At 31.8% G+C, this 20,061-nt stretch overlaps 1 protein-coding gene across 1 annotated transcript in view; it reads left to right on the top strand.

The window, feature by feature from the left end:
- The window catches only part of LOC111709516 (uncharacterized), a 40,356-nt gene extending 20,791 nt beyond the window's left edge, over nt 1-19,565 (top strand). The window contains exons 5-15 of the mRNA XM_023483201.1: nt 331-419; nt 1,555-1,615; nt 1,675-1,770; nt 3,378-3,446; nt 4,138-4,196; nt 4,898-4,950; nt 5,352-5,443; nt 10,979-11,044; nt 17,310-17,364; nt 17,774-17,819; nt 19,500-19,565. Of these exons, the coding sequence (XP_023338969.1) occupies nt 331-419; nt 1,555-1,615; nt 1,675-1,770; nt 3,378-3,446; nt 4,138-4,196; nt 4,898-4,950; nt 5,352-5,443; nt 10,979-11,044; nt 17,310-17,364; nt 17,774-17,819; nt 19,500-19,554 (741 nt within the window). The 3' untranslated portion in view covers nt 19,555-19,565. The remainder of the gene's footprint in view (nt 1-330; nt 420-1,554; nt 1,616-1,674; nt 1,771-3,377; nt 3,447-4,137; nt 4,197-4,897; nt 4,951-5,351; nt 5,444-10,978; nt 11,045-17,309; nt 17,365-17,773; nt 17,820-19,499) is intronic.
- Nucleotides 19,566-20,061: the final 496 nt, after the last annotated feature.

The raw sequence follows: 20,061 nt of genomic DNA, 5'->3' as shown, positions 1-20,061 counted from the left end.
TCACCGAATTTTAAAACAAAAAAAGCTTATTTAAACCTTCACGTTTAAAGAATAAATTGTCAAAACTCTAATAGATTTAGTGACATGTGAGAGTTTGTTTGCATATACACATGTTTGATCCCTGAAGTCCGTGTACCGTTTTCATCTATCTGAGCTTAGCTCCGGGTCTGTATTAACTAAAGGGGTTACATCAATGGACCTATCCTTATTCCGAGCTATTGAGCTCATCTAATTACATCATATTAAACTCATAGTTTACACATTTCCTGTAAAAAACTTATCTGAAACCCTTAGGTTAGATATTTCCTGAAGGAATAATAAGTTGGTTGAATTCAGGATAGTCCTCAATGTGTTGGGTTTGGACTGTTTATGATCTGGTTTGCAAGCGTGACGGTTAATCTTGGACCAACATTTCTCAGGTCAGTAATATTCAAAATTTGGTTATATCTGGTTAGATCTGGTCAAATCTGGTCAAATCTGGTCAAATCTGGGTAAACCTGGTTAGATCTGGTTATATCTGGTTAAATCTGGGTTGCTAGCACCACTGTTGATCTTGGACCAACATTTCTCAGTCAGTTCTATTCTAAATATGGTTAAATCTGGTTTGATCTGGTCAAATCTGGTCAAATCAGGTTAAACCTGGTTAGATCTGGTTATATCTGGTTAAATCTTGGTTGTGGTGCCACTGCAGATCTTGGACCTACATTTCTCAGGTCAGTTATATTCAAAATCTGGTTAAATCTGGTTTGATCTGGTCAATTCTGGTCAAATCAGGGTAAACCTGGTTAGATCTGGTTAAATCTTGGTTGTGGTGCCACTTTAGATCTTGGACCTACATTTCTCAGGTCAGTTATATTCTAAATTTGGCGATATCTGGTTAAATTCTAGTAATCATGTTGAAACTGGTTAAATTTGTTAAAGGCTAGTTTTATCTGGCTATGTCTGGTTAAATTCGGATAAATCTAATTATATGTGTTTTTCATTAAGTCTGGCTAAATTTGGTTTAATCTGCAGTGAAGTTTAAATTTAGTGAAATTCAATTAAATCTGGTGAAATCCAGTTAAATCTGGTGAAATCTAGCTAAAATCTAGTAAAATTCAGTTAAATCTGATGAAATCAAGTAAAGTGTGGTGAAATCTAGCTAAATCTAGTTTGATCTGGTTAAATCTGGTTAAATTTAGTTAAATTAGTTAAAAATTTAGTTTAACTTTGATTAAATATTGTTAATTCTGTTTGAATACTTCGGTTAAATCTTGTTGAATCTAGTTAAATCTGGTTAAATCAAGTTAAATATGTTAACTCTAGTTAATCTAGTTAAATCTAGTTAAGTATAGGTTAAATATGGTTAAATCTAGCTAAATATCAAATTTCAAAAGTTCCTTAATGAAAATTTTAAGAATGATTTACAGTAAGAGTAAGAGTGTCAAAGTCAAAGTTACTTTAAAAGGACCGTTCACTTATTTGGATATTTTCAAGGTCAGCAATTTGACTTTTGTTTGTTTAAAACGTCGTCAGAAATCGTGAACTTCCCCTTTAAACAATATTTTTGCATAGTGGAGCTCTAGCAGCAAACAACGAGGCCCTTGTAGATGGTCCTTCATGCCCTCTTGTACAGGTACAAAATACATACAGGGTCCATACCGCCACTATGTACTTTTCTATGTACTAATACAGGGTCCCTACCGCCACTATGTACTGAATGCTATCTGGATTTTGATAAATGTTCTCTGCGTTATGTTGACAATCTTCCATCTTCACAAACTCTATCAGGTATAATCCCCTCCTATTAACATCAAATCCTTTTTAAATCAGTCAGTTCAAAACTTAACAGATATCTAATTAATTTCATGGGTTTCCCTTGTTAAGTATTTTAAAGTTATTTACAAATAAATGAGAAAAATTGCAATCACAATAGTTTTAACAATATAAAAAGGAAAATGGAGGAGAAACATAGAAAAGGAGAAATTAATTAGATATTTAATAAGGTTCTCTAGGAATACCGAGCATCTGGAAATTAAGTAATTTAATTAACTAATCAGAGATATCAAACCTTTTATGTTGTTGATCCGTGAATCTAGTTATTAAATAAATCAATTATTGTAGTTGCTAAATATGGTGGGAAAATAACGACACTGTTATAAACTGGTTTTTGATCAGTTATAGGATAGGATGCTCTCCTGCTAAAATAAAGCTAAAATTGTGATTTTGTAACGCATCTCATTTGTATGAAAAATACCACATATTTTGAAACAAAATTTGTTAGAATGTCATTAAATATAGTTTTGTTAGAGTCTAAAGCAGAATGTTAGGCCAGTAACGATGAGCAAGGCCCGAAAAAACCTTGGTTTTAAGTAGCCAAATCTTTTAAAACCAATTACATTACAATCTGTTTTAAGATAAAGTTTATCTAAAAAGATAATAAAGTTATGCATTTCTAACGGCACATTACCTAAAAAACGCAAGTTTTTGGTGGTGGAAATGCTTAAAAAGTCCTTAAATCTTTTTAAATTATAGAAAAGACGACATTCTATGGCTTCTTATTGAACCCAATTGAGGCGTCTGGTGCCTACTGCCTACTCTTTATATTACAAAGCTCTTTGGATTAACTTAACATCCTGTTGTGGTTCTTGAATGGAAAAACTATTAATTGATTAATTCCACTTATTCCTTCAATTAAAAAGTTGTCACAGGTTTTATATTAAGATAAAGCGCGCGTTGTAAATTAGCGCTATACTTACAAAAATGTTAAAGTTTTGATCTCAGGAGGGACATGGAGACTTCTAATCTTCTAAAAAGTTCTAAGTATACTCCAATATATAAATTTATTGTTTTCTAAAAACAATGGTGGTATCTCTCCATGGCTGGCCATGAGAAAAATTATATTTCCTTCATTCCCTGAATCTAAAATAAAAATCTTCAGTTGGGCGGGACTGGGGACTTTTGACGAAACTGGGGCACTTAAAGGAACTTTTGACGAAATTTCAAGTGACCCTCACTTTATAAAGTACCATGTCCGATTCACAACGGTACCATGAAATTGAGCATCAATGAGGAAGATATTGCTGTTTTTTATCCGAAAAATGTTTAATTTTAACAATTTTCCTTTCTTTCTATTGCTGCATATAAACGCACGAGTCACTGTTATAGAGAACTGCATTTGCCAGTAATTATTTTAAGTAGAAAAAGTGGGATAACTCGATCATTTATGATCAGAAGAATTTGAACAATTCGCGAACAAGGTCGCAAAGTAATTCCGCTTAAAAGATCTTTTTTTCTAATTGTTGAGATTCCGTCAATCATACATGCTTATTTGATCAGACATTTCATTAAAGATTTTATTGATTTTTTACAGTTTATCTGAAAACATACATGTTCAGGATCTGAATCATACAAGCAGTGAAGCTCAGAGAGTAGCAAACCTGTTCCTGGAGGAACCTGGAGTACAGGTTAATTATAATACAGGGAACCTGGAGTACAGGTTACTTATTATACAAGGAACCTAAAGTACAGGTTAGTCATAATACAAGGAACAAGGAGTACAGGTTAGTCATTATACAAGGAACCAGGAGTACAGGTTGCTCATTATACAAGGAACCCGGAGGACATGTTAGTCATTTTATAAGGAACCTGGAGTACAGGTTAGACATTATCCAAGGAACCTGGAGTATAGGATAGTAATTATACAAGGAATCATGAGTACAGGTTACAAGGAACCTGGAGTACAGGTTAGTCATCATACAAGGAACCAGGAGTGCAGATTAGTTATTATACAAGGAACCAAAAGTAAAGGTTAGTCTTTATACAAGGAACTTGGAGTACAGGTTATCTATTATACAAGGAACCTGGATTAAAAGCTAATTATTATATAAGGAACCTGGAGTACATGTTAGTCATTATACAAGGAACCAGGAGTACATGTTAGTCATTATACAAGGAACTAGGAGTATAGGTTAGTCATTATACAAGGAACCAGGAGTACATGTTAGTCATTATACAAGGAACTAGGAGTATAGGTTAGTCATTATACAAGGGGTAAACAGTAAAATTAAATAGTTCTAAATATTCTCCTAAAAGTGTTTTGACGATTTTAGAGTCGTCGTCCAGTATTTTCTTTTTTGTTCATTTTTTAATTTTTAGGAACTAGACACCCTCTCTCTTAATCAACAATCAATCAAGATCAAATCCTACATCACCAGGAATCAATATATCAATCAATTTTTATAATTTAGAAAAAGAAATGAACTTTTTTTGAACAAACTCAAATTTCTCTAATTTCTTTTTCTTTGCAACCTGTTTTTTGATTTTTGAAACTTGGATAATTTGATCTTTCATAGTTCATAGTTTGAAACATCAACTATCTACAACATCATGGGTTCCAAAGATATATCTGGGGATTGGAAAATTTAAGTTTATGGCAAAAACTCAGTTCCTTTTTTTACGCTTTTAATATGAACCTTGAGTAAAACATGTCCCACTCCTGTCTGAAAAAGAATAAACTTTCCGAATTCAGAATTTGAAAAACAAATCCCGAGCGGAAAAAAAACATGATTTTCTAAAATATTGAATATAAATTATCCCCCCCCCCCCTGTTTTTGTTCTTTTTGAACCAATCCCCTTCTTAACCTATTAACCCTACTTCCCCTCCTAATCCAATCCAAGCTCTACCCCTCTCCCCTCTGTAAAAATTCCTCTACGTCTTCCAGAAAAAAAGCCCAGTCCACCCACCCCACTCTAAGTCTACTGTATTGTGTTTATGCATTCACTCGTACCGTCCAGTCTGGATTACCGAGCGTTATATGCAACAAAGGAAGCATGGCAAGATCACAGTGTACCATTCCTTTTTAACCCTCCCCCCATCTTGATCCTGAAATTGATAAAGTTGATAAATATACTGTAGGCTAGAAGAGGAAGGAATAAGCCGAGTGAAAATGTTTATTATTATTATCACAGGTTAGTTTAAACAAATGTACACAGTGTCTCTACAAAACTTATTTGATTTTCGTTTAAAGGGACTGTGAGCGTAGGAAATGGGAATGTCCGATTATAACGGTACCCGGCCTTTAAACCTTTGATTGATAAACAATGCCAGAGAACTCCGTTAGCTTACAGTGTGAACTCAACGCAGCTGAAATGACACATATTACTCGAAACCCCAGAATATTCTGTACGTCCTACGCGGTTTTTTTAAATATTCATTTTCTGCAACTTCTAGAATAAAGAAGAGTACAAGATAAGTCTGGTAACCCTGTTTATTTGGTCATATTATCTATAAATTATAGCATATCTGGTATTCTGGGGACCCCTATTTCTGGTAACCCTGTCCAGCTGGTCATATTATCATTATATTGTAGCATATCTGGTATTCTGGGGACCCCTGTTTCTGGTAACCCTGTTCAGCTGGTCTACGGAGTGGAAAGCTATGAAGAACTCAATGGCCCATGAGGTATATATATATTTGCAACCTGATGGGTTAACTTTCATCGATAGATAGACAAACTTTGTATCTTTGCAACCTGTTGGTGTAAATTTATGAAATTTTAAACTGCAGTGGCTATTCAATTTTTTTGATAACCTTGTGATAAATGTGAAAAAAAGTTGACAAAAAAATAGTTGAGACCCTTACAAATTTCTTTCATTTATTTTAAAATACAAATAAATAGTGCTTAATAATATAACCTCTGTCATAAAACAACAAATTTACAATCTTCCAGAATTGAATTATTATACAATTTTCAAAAAGGAAAATTTTAAATCTATAATTTCTTTGAAAAAAGAAAGAAATTAAGGAATCAAGAAGAAGTATATAAATTCTTTATTAATACAAGAAATAATTGAAAAATTGAGAAATTAGAAGTTTATGTATAAATATTTTAGTTAATTACAAATTCCTATTGTCAATGTGATTATTTTTCTAAATAGAAATGAAAGAACAACAATTACAACTTCCAAAATCATGAAAGGGACTTTAAAGGGAGTGTTCACGAAAAATGAAAGTGGGTATGGACCTGCGCGACGGCGATAAATAAGCGCTTTTGATCGCTACCAATATTATTCCTATCTGTTGCGTCTATCAGAGGAAAATTGTTAAAAACGACTCATACCAATGAACGTAGCGTCCATACAAATTCAGAAAGTTGCAACATTCAACTCTCATCGTAAAGAATTAATTTAATTCCAAACAAATCATTCAGATATTACAACCAATAGTCATTGATTATTTTTCGGCGCATTCATATATAGTTGATATTTCATAACGTTTTTATTTTTATTTTTTTGATCTGATAGTTACTTTTGAAAAAACATTTATTCCTGATTTGAGTATTTTTGATAATGAAGACGACATTTTCATATTTTCCAAGGAATGATCGAAAATCCTGCGCAAGCGAAATATTTAAACAAAAAAATCAAACATACTATGAAATATTAACTATATACAAATGCGTCGAAAAATAATCGAAGACTATTGTTTGTAATATCTGAATGAGGTGTTTTGAATTAAATTGATTATTTTACGACACTCTAAAAAATGCAATTTTGGTCTTTAGCATCAGGCATCAAAGTTCTTCTTTCATATTTCAAATCTCTTCTTTCATTACTCAAATTTTGTTAAATATTTTCCAAAATTACAATCTAACAAAACTTGTTAATAGCTTACACATTGTTCTCTCAGCATGTGTCAAACTTTGTTATTTGACATCTTTCTTTTGTCATGTGACAGTTTTCTTTCATTGTAATTAGCCGATATTTTAGTTTGTGTAAGATTAAACAAATTTTGATTTATGATCAATAAAACGTTGAACCATCTGCCGGGCTGGCACGGCTCGCACGGCTGGCTGGAGGGGGAGAATCAGCTGACTCTCTAATTAGTGACAGTTTAGTCTGTTAGCCGGACAGCGCTTATACCTACGTCAATTCGATCTGGAAATTTGGAGATATCAAAAAGATTTAAAGGGAAACCTCCAAGAAACTGGAAGAACAAAATTAAAACTTGTTTAAGCCTTTGTATACTCTCTCAAACTAATGCTTGCATTTTCAATGCTTTGCTTGAAAGAGAGTATCAATGCAAAACCAAATCTTCCATAATTCAGACTGCAGAATCTACTTCTACAAGAATCAAATGTTGTCTAAATTGGTGATTAATTTATGTCCAGTTCTTTAAGCTTTGAATTGTAATAAAGTGTATTATAAACAGCAAAACTTATGCTGCATGTTACTTTAAAGACTTGTATTAAGATCTTATATTTCTGCCTCATGTATTTGTATTATAAAAAAATGTGATAAACTTTAAACTTATGATGTTTAAATTTTTGTTCTTATCAAGTGCATTTTTGCAGATTTATGCGTTTTAAAAACTAATAAATTGTATAAAAAAATTGAAATTTTACATAAAAGCCGGATATTTATGTAAGAAACTTTGAATCTAGTTAAAACAAATATTGAGAGAATAGGTGGCGCCACCTGTAAGAACCTCTTTTGACGGGTCTAGATTCAAAGCTGAATAATCATATAACAAATGATTACATAGTTGCGCAGTAAGTTGAAGGGACATCCAACAAATTTTGACGCATGCTAATTTTTAAACCGCGCAGTGTCGCTGGTTGAATTGACATGAAACAAACTTTGTGAGATGATAATTATATGGAGGTGCGGCGAGTGCGGCACAGCGAGCGGACAAACACCGGTTGATAGATCATGTAACAAACTTTGAATTAAGGCGACTGAAAATACATTCAACAAAATTTGACGAATGATTCTACTAAGGTGTATTTGAGTCCGGTGCTCCAACAAATTTTGTTAGATGAAAATTTGACATTTCTTAGAGTGGATCCAAGTTCAATGTTGCAACTTTCCGAATTTGTATGGACGCTACATTCTTCAGCCTGAGTCGTTTTTAACAATTTTTTCCTTATAAACGCAACATATAGAAGTAAGATTAATAGCGATCAAAAGCGTTTTTTTTCGCCGTAAGCTTATACCCCTTTTCATTTTTCGTGAACCCTCTCTTAAAGTGTATAGTTTAAAGTGACCCTCCATGCAAATGGCAATGCCAGATTCACAACGAGGGAGATTAAAATATAAACTCTAGTTTACGGGATAAATGAAGAGTCATCTAAAAGTACGTCTATATAATCCCTTCAAGAACTGTGCTACAGAGAACAACAAAAGAGGGAGATTAAAATATAAACTCTAGTTTACGGGATAAATAACTTTCTGTTTGTCTTCTTTAGATAAGATTCATTCTACAACAACTTGATAAATTAAACTTGATACTCTCACCAGAGGGTGTCAACAATATTTTATTCCCCTATGTTAGTTGTTGTGGCAAAATGTATATATACCCCACATACATCCATATTCTGGTCAGCCAGGACAATAATCTGGTCAGCCGGGACAATAATCTGATCAGCTGGGACAATAATTTGGTCAGCTGGGACAATAATTTGATCAGCTGGGACAATAATCTGATCAGCTGGGACAATAATCTGATCAGCTGGGACAATAATTTGGTCAGCTGGGACAATAATTTGATCAGCTGGGACAATAATCTGATCAGCCGGGACACTCGTGCCCCCCTGAGAGGGGACCCATATAAAAATACTTTAAAATCTCACTTTTGTCCTTAACTAAAAAATCTCATTGAAAAAGCTTTAATCAATACTGCCTTCAGTGTAAATATATCTTTGACATCATTATATAAATTATAAAATATGTTTCGTTTCTATGAAAATATAGATATTTTTAAAGACACGTTTCCATCTCTATTTTTCACCTATTGAAGCTTACATCACAATATTAAGAGGAAGTGTCTGATGAGTCCACTTAAGAAAATTGCATAAATAATTTATTAACACTTGTTATATGGAAGTGTGTATATGATCGAATAGCTTACATACAGGGTGTCTCGAGAAACATGACAGTTGGTAAATAGTTTAGAAGGTACCAGTACAAACGTCGGACGGTACAAACCTAAGGGATAAAGAGGTGTTTTCTTTCTTAGTCTCAACGCGGACTAAACATGCATCTAAATAAACGTGTGCGGTGTCTTAACTTTAAACTCTGTCGCGCTTAGGTCTATATATATTTCAGCAATTGGTTTTTAAAAACAAAAAGATACGAAAGAGAACATGCTATGTATGTGTGTGTGATATGTCAAATTGGGATCGAAAGTTGCAGCTGGCTTGATCGAAGTGTTAAATAAGTGTACTCATACAATTGAATTTATTTATTGTAAGTATTAGCAGAGAAAGGCAGGAGATGATTTAATTCAACCCTATTTCCTTACAGCAATTCATAATGATATGATATGTAACTTCAGTATATATTTACAGTTACTGCTTATCTTTGCAAATGTAAAAACCAATTTGCAAAAATAACACCTTTTTTGCAAATCTAAAACTCGAAGGTTTAAACAATAATCTTGAGATAAATTGTATTTGGTTATGTTAAAAAGCTTATAATAAAGTGATAAAAATGTAAAATATGTAATAATCAGATAATTTATGTTTTAGCTCCAAGAGCTTTCCAAAAATGTATAACTTGTCGTATTTAGCTTTAAACTGCGGAATTATGAGGGGGAGGGGTAAATAAATGGGTGGGGGGTGTTCAAGTACCCCAACAGGGATATATATGGTTAACCTTGGAATCGTTATATGAAGGTTATAGTTCCTAGTTATATAATATATATATATAGTGATATTTAGTGAAAAAATATCTAAAATTAAAGTAATGCAGATATTTCAAAACTGCGTGTTAATATTTAATTTTGTTTTCCAGTTGAATTCCCAGCTGAGTTTAAAGTTTAGAATTCTAATCTAATCTATTTTATTCTATTCTATTCTATTCTATTCTATTCTATTCTATTCTATTCTATTCTATCCAGAATATTTCATTGATTTTTTATGTGAAAGACGGATCCCATGTCAGGCTTCGGCATCCTTCTTGTGTTTACATTACCGCCCAGAGACAGTACACTGCAGTACAAAAGATGCGTACACCTCTGAAATAACTTTCCTTGCATTAAAACCTTGATTAAACCAGTGTAAATTGCACGAAGTTTTGAAATCTTGAAATTGAGTCTTTTCCCAAACTCAAATTGTCTAATGTTTATACAGGGTTACCCATGAAGAATGAGACTTCAGAGACAACTGTACAGTTTTTTTAGTAAATTCTTTCGTACGTTCTTGGTTCCTTGTCGCCTTTTCAATTCTGTACCAGACAATTTAAAAACATCTTTTCAACCTAGAGATGTAAATTTAGATATTTCAAACATAGAATATTTGATTTAAAAATTCACAGTTTGACATATCTAAGGTCTTCGACAATTGGGTTGCAAAGATATTGAGAATAGAAAATTTCGTTTTTCAATTCGTGTGCGGATAATCAAAACTAGAGGAGCTACGAGGTCACAAAGTCGTTCCAGCAATGCACTTAAATTTGACCTTCTTGTTCTGTCTAGTTTGCAGTTTTGTTTGGGAGGATAACATCGAGCGCACCTTTTTATCATAAATTCAAATCAAGAAGAACAATGTGTCTAAAAGATGTATAAATATTCAAATCAAGAACAACAATGTGTCTAAAAGATGTATAAATATTCAAATCAAGAACAACAATGTGTCTAAAAGATGTATAAATATTCAAATCAAGAAGAACAATGTGTCTAAAAGATGTATAAATATTCAAATCAAGAACAACAATGTGTCTAAAAGATGTATAAATATTCAAAGCATGAGCCGAGAGCTTAAACTGTTTTAACCAACTTTACTGCGAGCTAGACATTTTATGCGACATTACTGTTAAGACTTTGTTACCTCGTGGTTCCTCTGGATTTTACGCCCAAAGAAATAAATCCGGTTACATCTTAGAAATTCAAGACAATTTTGTTTCTTGCAATAGCTCTTTAATAAGAGAAGTTATGAATAACATAAAGATTTCGATCCTATATAAAATTTATTTTAGTTTAAATAATATTATTTTCTAGGTTTCTCTGCATATCGCCTTTGTTCATGCTTTTGTGAACCCTCTCCTCTTCCTCTCCTTACATCAGGTCATATTTGATTTTTATATTATTTTCTAAATTTTTCAAAATCTTTTTACTTTGTTTGATTACTCGCCGGCCACAAACTTTAATTTCCTATTTTCGATATTATGGCAACCTTCTGTGGAAACCTTTTTAGTGTATCTACTATCTATATATAGATTTAGCTTGTCTGGGTGTCTGTTCGTTTTTTTGTCTTTTTGTTTGTATCCAATAAACGTCAAAACGGCTGAACCGATCAGGCCCAAATGTTGTGCGGGACCTCACGTGGCCCCAGGGAAGGTTTATGGCCAATCAGACTTTAAATATGTAATCTTAAAATATTTTTATCTTAAATTATATAATTTTGTAAGATTTTGAAAATGCGCGAAAAAATATTATAAAATCCCCAAATTAAAAAAAAAAAGTATACTGTGCAAAGAGAAGATGCTCACAGATAAAGCCACACTTAAAAGTTGAAAAAGAAGATGGGCGCAAAGAGCCCTCAAAGCCTAGTTTATCAAACTTTATCTTTAAGAATTGATAATCTGAAATATATTTAACAAAAGCTAAGGTTGAAACGTTGGTAGGATTAGAAAATTAAGACTTACTTTGAGTAATTAGTTCATGTACTTGAAATTTAGCTTTATTTTAAACTTTTTAATTTCGGTTTTTTACGAAAAATATAATTTCATGTAAGTTGCTGTAATAAGTATTCAAGATAAGACTCCAGTTGTTTGGATTTAAAATTTAAAAATTAAATAATATGGCTAGAAAGTTATTGATAAGGGCTGGTAAACAATACCTAATTAAGGGCTTGTAAGATTTGCATAGATGGTTTTGGTAAGAGTAGGTACAAAATTGTTTTTATGTCACTTTGCCTTATATTTCATTCCTAACTTTGCAGTATGCCCATTTCTAAATACTTTGTTTATGTACTTGAATATTATTTCTCTCAATCTCTCATTGTTTTTAGAAAATAACTATTGTGTTTTGTTTTTCTACGTTAAACCTATTTTCAAACTTAAAGTCCTCACTCCTCATGCATTTAAAATGAACTTTAGATTTTTTGCAAATACAAGAAAACTCTTTCTAAATCTTTGTTGAAAATTGCTGAAGGTTTTAAATAACAATGCATGCGGGAATTAATGCGTAATGTTTACAATTTTTCTTTAATTTTTTTCTTTATTTCTTAGAAGATGGATTTTTGGTATTTTTGTATAGATTGACAGTTTTCAACTACTATTCTAAAAGCTAAACTCTATATAAACTCTACTAAAGGGACTGTAGACAGTTTTCAACTACTATTCTAAAATCTAAAAACTCTACTAAAGGGACTGTAGACAGTTTTCAACTACTATTCTAAAATCTAAACTCTATATAAACTCTACTAAAGGGACTGTAGACAGTTTTCAACTAATATTCTAAAATCTAAACTCTATATAAACTCTACTATAGAGACTGTAGACAGTTTTCAACTAATATTCTAAAATCTAAACTCTATATAAACTCTACTAAAGGGACTGTAGACAGTTTTCAACTACTTTTCTAAAATCTAAACTCTATATAAACTCTACTAAAGGGACTGTAGACAGTTATCAACTACTATTCTAAAATCTAAGCTATATATAAACTCTACTAAAGGGAGTATAGACGTAGATTTCAGTGGAACTACATTTACATTTCACAACGATACCCTGACATATTTTTTATGCAAATCAAGTATAATTAAACACTTTAAAAGCTAGAAAAACGAAAATATCTTGAAACTACAAGGACAGTCCCTTTCATCCAAACTCGAGACAAACTTTAGCAAAGTACATATTTAACTTGAACTCTTGTGCACGCCAATTTAAACTCTATTTCAAACAATATATTTGCAAACAATGCTTTTCAGATCACATGATATAACTACTCTAATTGGGGCAAACTAGTATATTTTGAACAATTTAAGATAAAATGCTTAAATTTCAAAAATGTTGCTATTTAAAGGGAGAGGTCCCAAAATTAAACGGGTATGTGATGAATATAATTACCGGTTGATTCAAAATGTATATAATGAGCTTTCCCTTTATGGTGTAAACAGGAACCCAAATGTTATCGATAACTTAAATCAATTAAAATAGATGTAAATATAAATATTTTTCTTTTTCCGATCCTTAGAATATCGTTCAACTCTGAAGGGACTGTACGCGTAGTCTCAACTTTCAAGACATCCTGTATTGATAGATGGCAATTCCCGATTTACATTTCTTCTAGAAATTACAGTAAACTTTTGTATACAAAGATATTTTGGTTATTGGCCTATCTTAATAGGGTAAACAGTGATTTCATAGCCCGGTAGTATTCCAGTCGTTTTTTATAATCTTTGTTTACAATCTTTGTTTATAATCTTTGCTATTGTTTTGAAGAATACACATATTGGATTAACCCTATCCCCTGCCTTAGTTCTACTCATATTAGATAAACTCTATCCCCTACCTTAGTTCTGCTTATATTGGTTCAAGCCTATACCCTACCTTTATTAGTTCTACACATAATGGATAAACCTCATTCACTACCTTAGTTCTACACACATTGGTTAAACCCTATCCCATACCTTAGTTCTATACATTGGATAAACCCTATACCCTACCTTAGTTTTACACACATTGAATAAACCCTATCCCATACCTTAGTTCTACACACATTGGTTAAACCCTATTTAGTATTCTAAACTGAGGTTTAAATGTTTATAGAATGAGTGCAAACAAGATGTAACATCAAGGTGTGATTATCCTGCGGTCAGCTTGTTCTTAATGTTTTTAATGTATAAAGAGATACCGGGTGTTCCCCTAAAAAAGGGGAATAAAAAGATAATTAAGATTTACTTTAAAAAACATTTCTGGATGAAAACAGGCACATAACCTATTCTTTCCAGATTATTTGATAAAATACTTTGTTGTCTTCAAATTGTCATGTTTTGTGGGATACACTATGTCAATAAAACTTTTTATGGAAATGGTTTCAACTTCCGTGCAGCAATTTGTCTGAAATAAAATGGTAGAATTTTATAAAATTACAATAATTGAGAAGTTAAAAGTTGGCTTCCATTGTTAAAATATACAAATATATTTGAATATCATGTAGATATATCGTTATCTCTACTGGAAGATAGAAAGATACAGATTAAGGAAATTGGAGAATATTACCAGTTTCTTACATTACATATTTTTATCTTAAAGGGACTGTAAAGGAAAGGGGGTATAAAACATACATATATATACATTTTATACATACATATAAAACATTTATCTGATGTTACTGTCTCAAGAAATTTGACACAATTTTATATCAATTTTTCGAGAAAGGCACATCATCAGATAGATGTTTTATATGTATCGTTCAACGCCTGAGATTCTCAGGTTTCATTCTATACCCCCTTTCATTTTTCCTTGACAGTCCCTTTAAGGCATACAAATTCTAAGGCATCATAGGATATGAACTTTTACAGATATTAACATCAATCATTGTGAAATATTATTTCATGAATTTATATCAATAATTCTGTTTTATTTCTCTAGGACAAAAACTTACAAAAATGTATAGACCCAAAAAAGTAAACGGGGGGGGGGGGTCACTACCTTTTAGTCGCTCGATTTTCTCTTAATTTTACAAATGCAAGAAATAACGAAAAAAATAGGTTACCCTTTCCGTTCTTGTTATAACTTTCTGAAAGCAATGCATAAAAACCTTAAAACGTTACAGGGTTACCCACAAAAATTGAGACTTCAGAGACGACTTTACGGAATTTAAACTGTTTGTTTCCTTATATTTATGATGCCTTGCGACTGTAAACTTTCTTTGTCAATCCATTAAACAAGCCATTAAAAGGGACTAATTAAGACAAAAGACTTAAATTAACCTATAATGTGTCCTGCTATAAGAGTTTCAGATCGTCTTTGCTGTTTCATTCTGTGTGGGTAACCCTGTATGTTACCGACGACTACGATGACGATGTAAGTGTTAAATATTCCTTAAAGGGAGTGTTCACGAAAAATGAAAGGGGCGAAAAATAAGCGCTTTTGATCCCTACTAATCTTTTTGATAATATAATATTTTTGATTTTTTTATAATTTTCGCTGGCGCTGGATTTTCGAACATTCCTGGAAAATATGAAAATGTCGTCTTCATTATCAAAAATCCTCGAAACAGGAATAAATGTTTTCTAAAAGTAACTCTCAGATCATGAAAAATACAAAATATTATGAAATATCAACTATTTACGAATGCGTCGAAAAATAATCGATAACTATTGTTTGTAATATCTGAATGATTTGTTTGGAATTAAATTGATTTGTTTACGATCCGAGTTGAATGTTGCATCTTTCTGAATTTGTATGGACACTACGTTCTTCGGTATAAGTCGTTTTTAACAATTTTCTCCCTATACCCTCTTTAATTTTTCGTGAACACTCCCTTTAAGGCACCGTAAACGTCTCCATTAATAATTAGGCATGTCATATTCACAAACAGTATCCTTTAAACCTTTGTCTGAGATAAATTGATAGAGTTGCGGATTATTACAGTAGAAGAGAAAGAATGAAATTGTTAGAATTCAACAGTTTTCCAGAAATACCACGATATCTTCCTCATTGTTGTTCAGTTAAAGGTTTAAATTGGGTACCGTTGTGAACCGGACATGAAACTCTTTTTAAACTAAGGTTCTCTTTTATTTTCGTTTACATTATGCTTCATATTCTGTATTTTAAGTTATAAGTCCCATTCATGTCAAACCAAGTAAATGTATTTCTTTTAGAATTTAGTTTTGGAAATATATTGGCCACAGAATTTTTTTCCCACAGTAAATTCCTCTTTCAATATTTTTACCCTTGTTAGCAAACTGGTCAGTCGATATGTATTTAAAGATATTATAAAGAACTAATTACAAATAATCATCAGTTTTGAGAGTCGTATGCCAGATTCACAACTGCACCCCTTAAACCTCTGTCTGGTTATAGTGACAATAACACGCACCTCCGACCCTTTAGTAAAAGTAAATTCAACCTAAAGTCTGACAGCGTCAACCTTGTTGCACCGGCTAGGCCTATTGAGCGTCTGCTTTATTCACCCAATTTCCGGGCGACACAGTACAAACTGGAACCGGAAAGGTTGACCCAGCTCGGAAATTCAAATGTACTACGGCTGCCCGTGATAATAGTCTTTTTGTTCTGCCTAAAAACTTGCAATGTATAAAAGATTAATTGCAAGTGTAAACTGTGAATATAAGGTAGGAAATTACCGCTACGACTTTATGACCTCGAAGCCCCTGTAGTTTCCATCTATGCACAAGTAATAGAAAAGCAAACCTAAATTCAAACCATTTATGTTCTTCTCGATACATGTTGCATTTAAGGAGTTATGATTATAAAACTAAAAATATTTTACTTTTACTCGAAATTTACTTCAGTGGAAATTGAAATTTTCTATATGCGCCCCTCTAAAGAGAAAAAGTTAATTTTACAGTAACTGTTCCAAACTGTTTATAATATTCTAAAGTCTGTTCCAAACTAATTATAAACATTCTTAAGTTTGTTCTAAACTGTTTATAAATTTTCTAAAGTTTGTTCCAAACTTTTTATAAATATTCTAAAGTCTGCTCCAAACTGTTTATAAACATTCTTAAGTTTGTTCTAAACTGTTTATAAATATTCTAAAGTCTGTTCCAAACTGTTTATAAATATTCTAAAGTCTGTTCCAAACTATTTATAAATATTCTAAAGTCTGTTCCAAACTATTTATAAATATTCAAAAGTCTGTTCCAAACTATTTATAAATATTCTCAAGTCTGTTCCAAACTGTTTATAAATATTCTCAAGTCTGTTCCAAACTGTTTATAAATATTCTAAAGTCTGTTCCAAACTGTTTATAAATATTCTAAAGTCTGTTCCAAACTGTTTATAAATATTCATAAAGTCTGGATTGCTTCGCGTCCAACTTCAATTTCAACTTTTAATAGTTGTCCAATCTTTAATTTTTGATGAAATAATAGTATTACAATTTTGTATTTCATTGATTTTCAAAACTTTACGGTAAAAAAATTTAACAACTTTTTGTAATTCTGAGCATCGCTAAACTCTTCGTGGGGTCATTTGAGGTTCTGCACAAAAGGAATTGAGTCTTTTCCACAAACTCTGATTTTCCAACCTCTATATCTTTGCAACCCAATCTCGTAGACCTTAGATATTTCAAATTATGAATTCTAAGAGATCAAAGCAAAGTACACAAATATAAATATATAGATGAAATATTTCAGGGTTTAAGAAAAGCAGTTTTTGATATCATCTGCTGTGGCTGCTTGTATTCAGAAGGTGAGAAAAAGAATTCTAGCTGAACTAAAAAGAACTGTCTAGATTTTGCGTAATTTCCGATCATAAAAACGTGTTCTGATTCACAACGGTACCCTCTAAACCTGTGTCCAGCTGAGTCACTTTGAGTAAGATAGCGTCGTTTTTTATCTTGAAAAGAGAGGAACTCTGTCTTTTCTATTCATTGTCTCTACTGCATAAATCAATTAGAATTTGTATGCCCGGCTGGAACGATTGGGCTGACATTTTTTGTGAACACTCATGGGTGGCTGGGGGGGTGTTATAGGCTAAAAAAATTCGAAATTTTTATTTTTCAAGAAAAAAATTTAAATTTTTTCACGGGCAACGCCGGCCCTTTAACTTTTTATTATTATTATTTTTATTATTATTATTTCATTATTATTATTTGCAGACACTGAGTCCAGGCAGGAGCATGGAAACTCGATAACTAAACACATGTAGGTCAGATTGATACAACCACAACAAACCAAGAAATAAACTAATTTCTACCCAAACCAAAACAATCTGGTTTACAGCAACCCAAAAAATAATTAAACAAAACCAACCAGATTATGAAAATAAAGTTTGTTTCCGCTGTGACGAAAATTGTCTTACAATTTGAAGCAAAAACATGCGGGCATTTTACAACCCTTTACCATGATTTTTTCTTATAAATTTCTAATTTTAATATTTTTCTAAGATAATGTATAAATACAAAACGTTGGAACGTTTCTTAACACAAAAAAGATAAATTTTATTGTTTATCTTTCTTTGCATTTCTATTAAGTCTTAAATTGTTAAAGATAATTGAACTCATATAAAACATTTATATTTAGTTCGTATTCAATCCTTTCACAGCACTATTTTCAAATCTTCCTTAACCTCGCGGCATTCAAAATACACATTCTATTAATTCTGGGAATTCAAAATTTATGTCTGCCTATTTTTTTTCTTAATAAAGATTTCTTTCCAAAGTTCAAACTTATTGAATATCTACTGCATATTTTAGGACTCATCATGCAAGTTTTTTTGGTTTTAAAGGTGCTTCTAAAGAGTCTGAGATTTTTAACACATACAAAATTCTATACGTTTTCTTTTATTACATTATGCAAGCATTTTATTTCTCTGACTAAACATACATCCAAAACTATTTTTCAAACCGATTTATTAAGCGATTTTACCAATCGTTTTGAAAAATCGTTTTGAAAAATCGTTTTGGAGTATATCTTTTGCCTGGGTAAAAATTGTATGTAACGTAATAAAAGCAAACTTACGAGTATACAATTTAGAAATGTTGCAAACATCTCAGATTCTTTTAGACACTCTTAAAGTCAAAAAACCTTGTATGGTTAAAAACCGGTCCTTAAACCTTGAATGTTAAAAAACCGGTTCTTAAAACCTTGAATGTTAGAAAGCGGTCCTTAAAACCTGGAATGTTTAAAGAACGGTCCTTACCTTGAATGTTAAAAACCGGTACTTAAACCTTGCATGTAAAAAAATGGTCCTTAAACCTTGAATGTTAAAAACCGGTCCTTGAACCTTGCATGTAAAAAACCGGTCCTTAAACCTTGCATCTAAAAAAAACGGTCCTTAAATCTTGAATGTTAAAAACCGGTCCTTAAACCTTGCATGTAAAAAAATGGTCCTTAAACCTTGAATGTTAAAAACCGGTCCTTGAACCTAAAAACCGGTCCTTAAACCTTGCATCTAAAAAAAACGGTCCTTAAATCTTGAATGTTAAAAACCGGTCCTTAAACCTTGCATGCTAAAAAAACGGTCTTTAAACCTTAAATGTTAAAAAATGGTTCTTAAACCTTAAAGGTTAAAAATGGTGCTTAAACCTTGAATCTTAAAAACCGGTCCTTCACATTGAATGTTAAAAAACGGTCCTTTAGCCTTGAATGTTGAAAACGGCGCTTAAACCTTGAATGTTAAAAAACGGTCCTTAAACCTTGAATGTTAAAAACGGTCCTTAAACCTTGAATGTTAGAAAACGGTCCTTAAACCTTGTATGTTAAAAAACGGTCCTTAAATATTGAATGTTAAAAAACGGTCTTTAAACCTTGATTGTTAAAAAACGGTCCTTAACCTTGAATGTTAAAAAACGATGGCTTTCATTAATTACACATATTGTTCAGGTACAGAAACGGGTACACACATCAACAGAACGGGAGAAAGGAGACATCAATCTGAGAGCAAATAAACAATGTTTGGAACAAAATAATGATTGAAAACAAAATAATGATTAAAAAACAAAATAATGATTGAAAACAAAATAATTATTAAAAACAAAATAATGATTGAAAACAAAATAATGATTGAAAATCCCCAAAATGTTACTGCAAACATATGGTAGCAAGGAAGATATCCTAAAAACCGCGTGGATCAAAGACTTTTTAGAAGTCGTCACTTAATTTTTATGTTTTCTGGAACACTCTGTAGAATAAGCTCTATTTTTTGCATGATTTCAATTTAAAGTTTAACCTAAAGTCGAAATTGAGCGAATGGGATTTTTTGAGTCAGTAGAAAATAGTTTGTATGATTTTTTAAACTTCAGAATATTTTAAATCTAAAAAATCATCAATAAGAGAATTTTCAAAAACCAATGCATTTATCTCATCTTAAATATCAACTGAACTGTTTAGTCTAGATTCTACATTTATATTTTTATACTTTAGAATTTGGAAAATTATAAGATAA

Source organism: Eurytemora carolleeae, unplaced genomic scaffold, assembly GCF_000591075.1.
Source record: "Eurytemora carolleeae unplaced genomic scaffold, Eaff_2.0 scaffold717, whole genome shotgun sequence".
Classification (NCBI taxonomy): domain Eukaryota; kingdom Metazoa; phylum Arthropoda; class Copepoda; order Calanoida; family Temoridae; genus Eurytemora; species Eurytemora carolleeae.
Note: the sequence above shows the minus strand (reverse complement) of the source record. Positions and strands in the feature narration are given on the sequence as shown.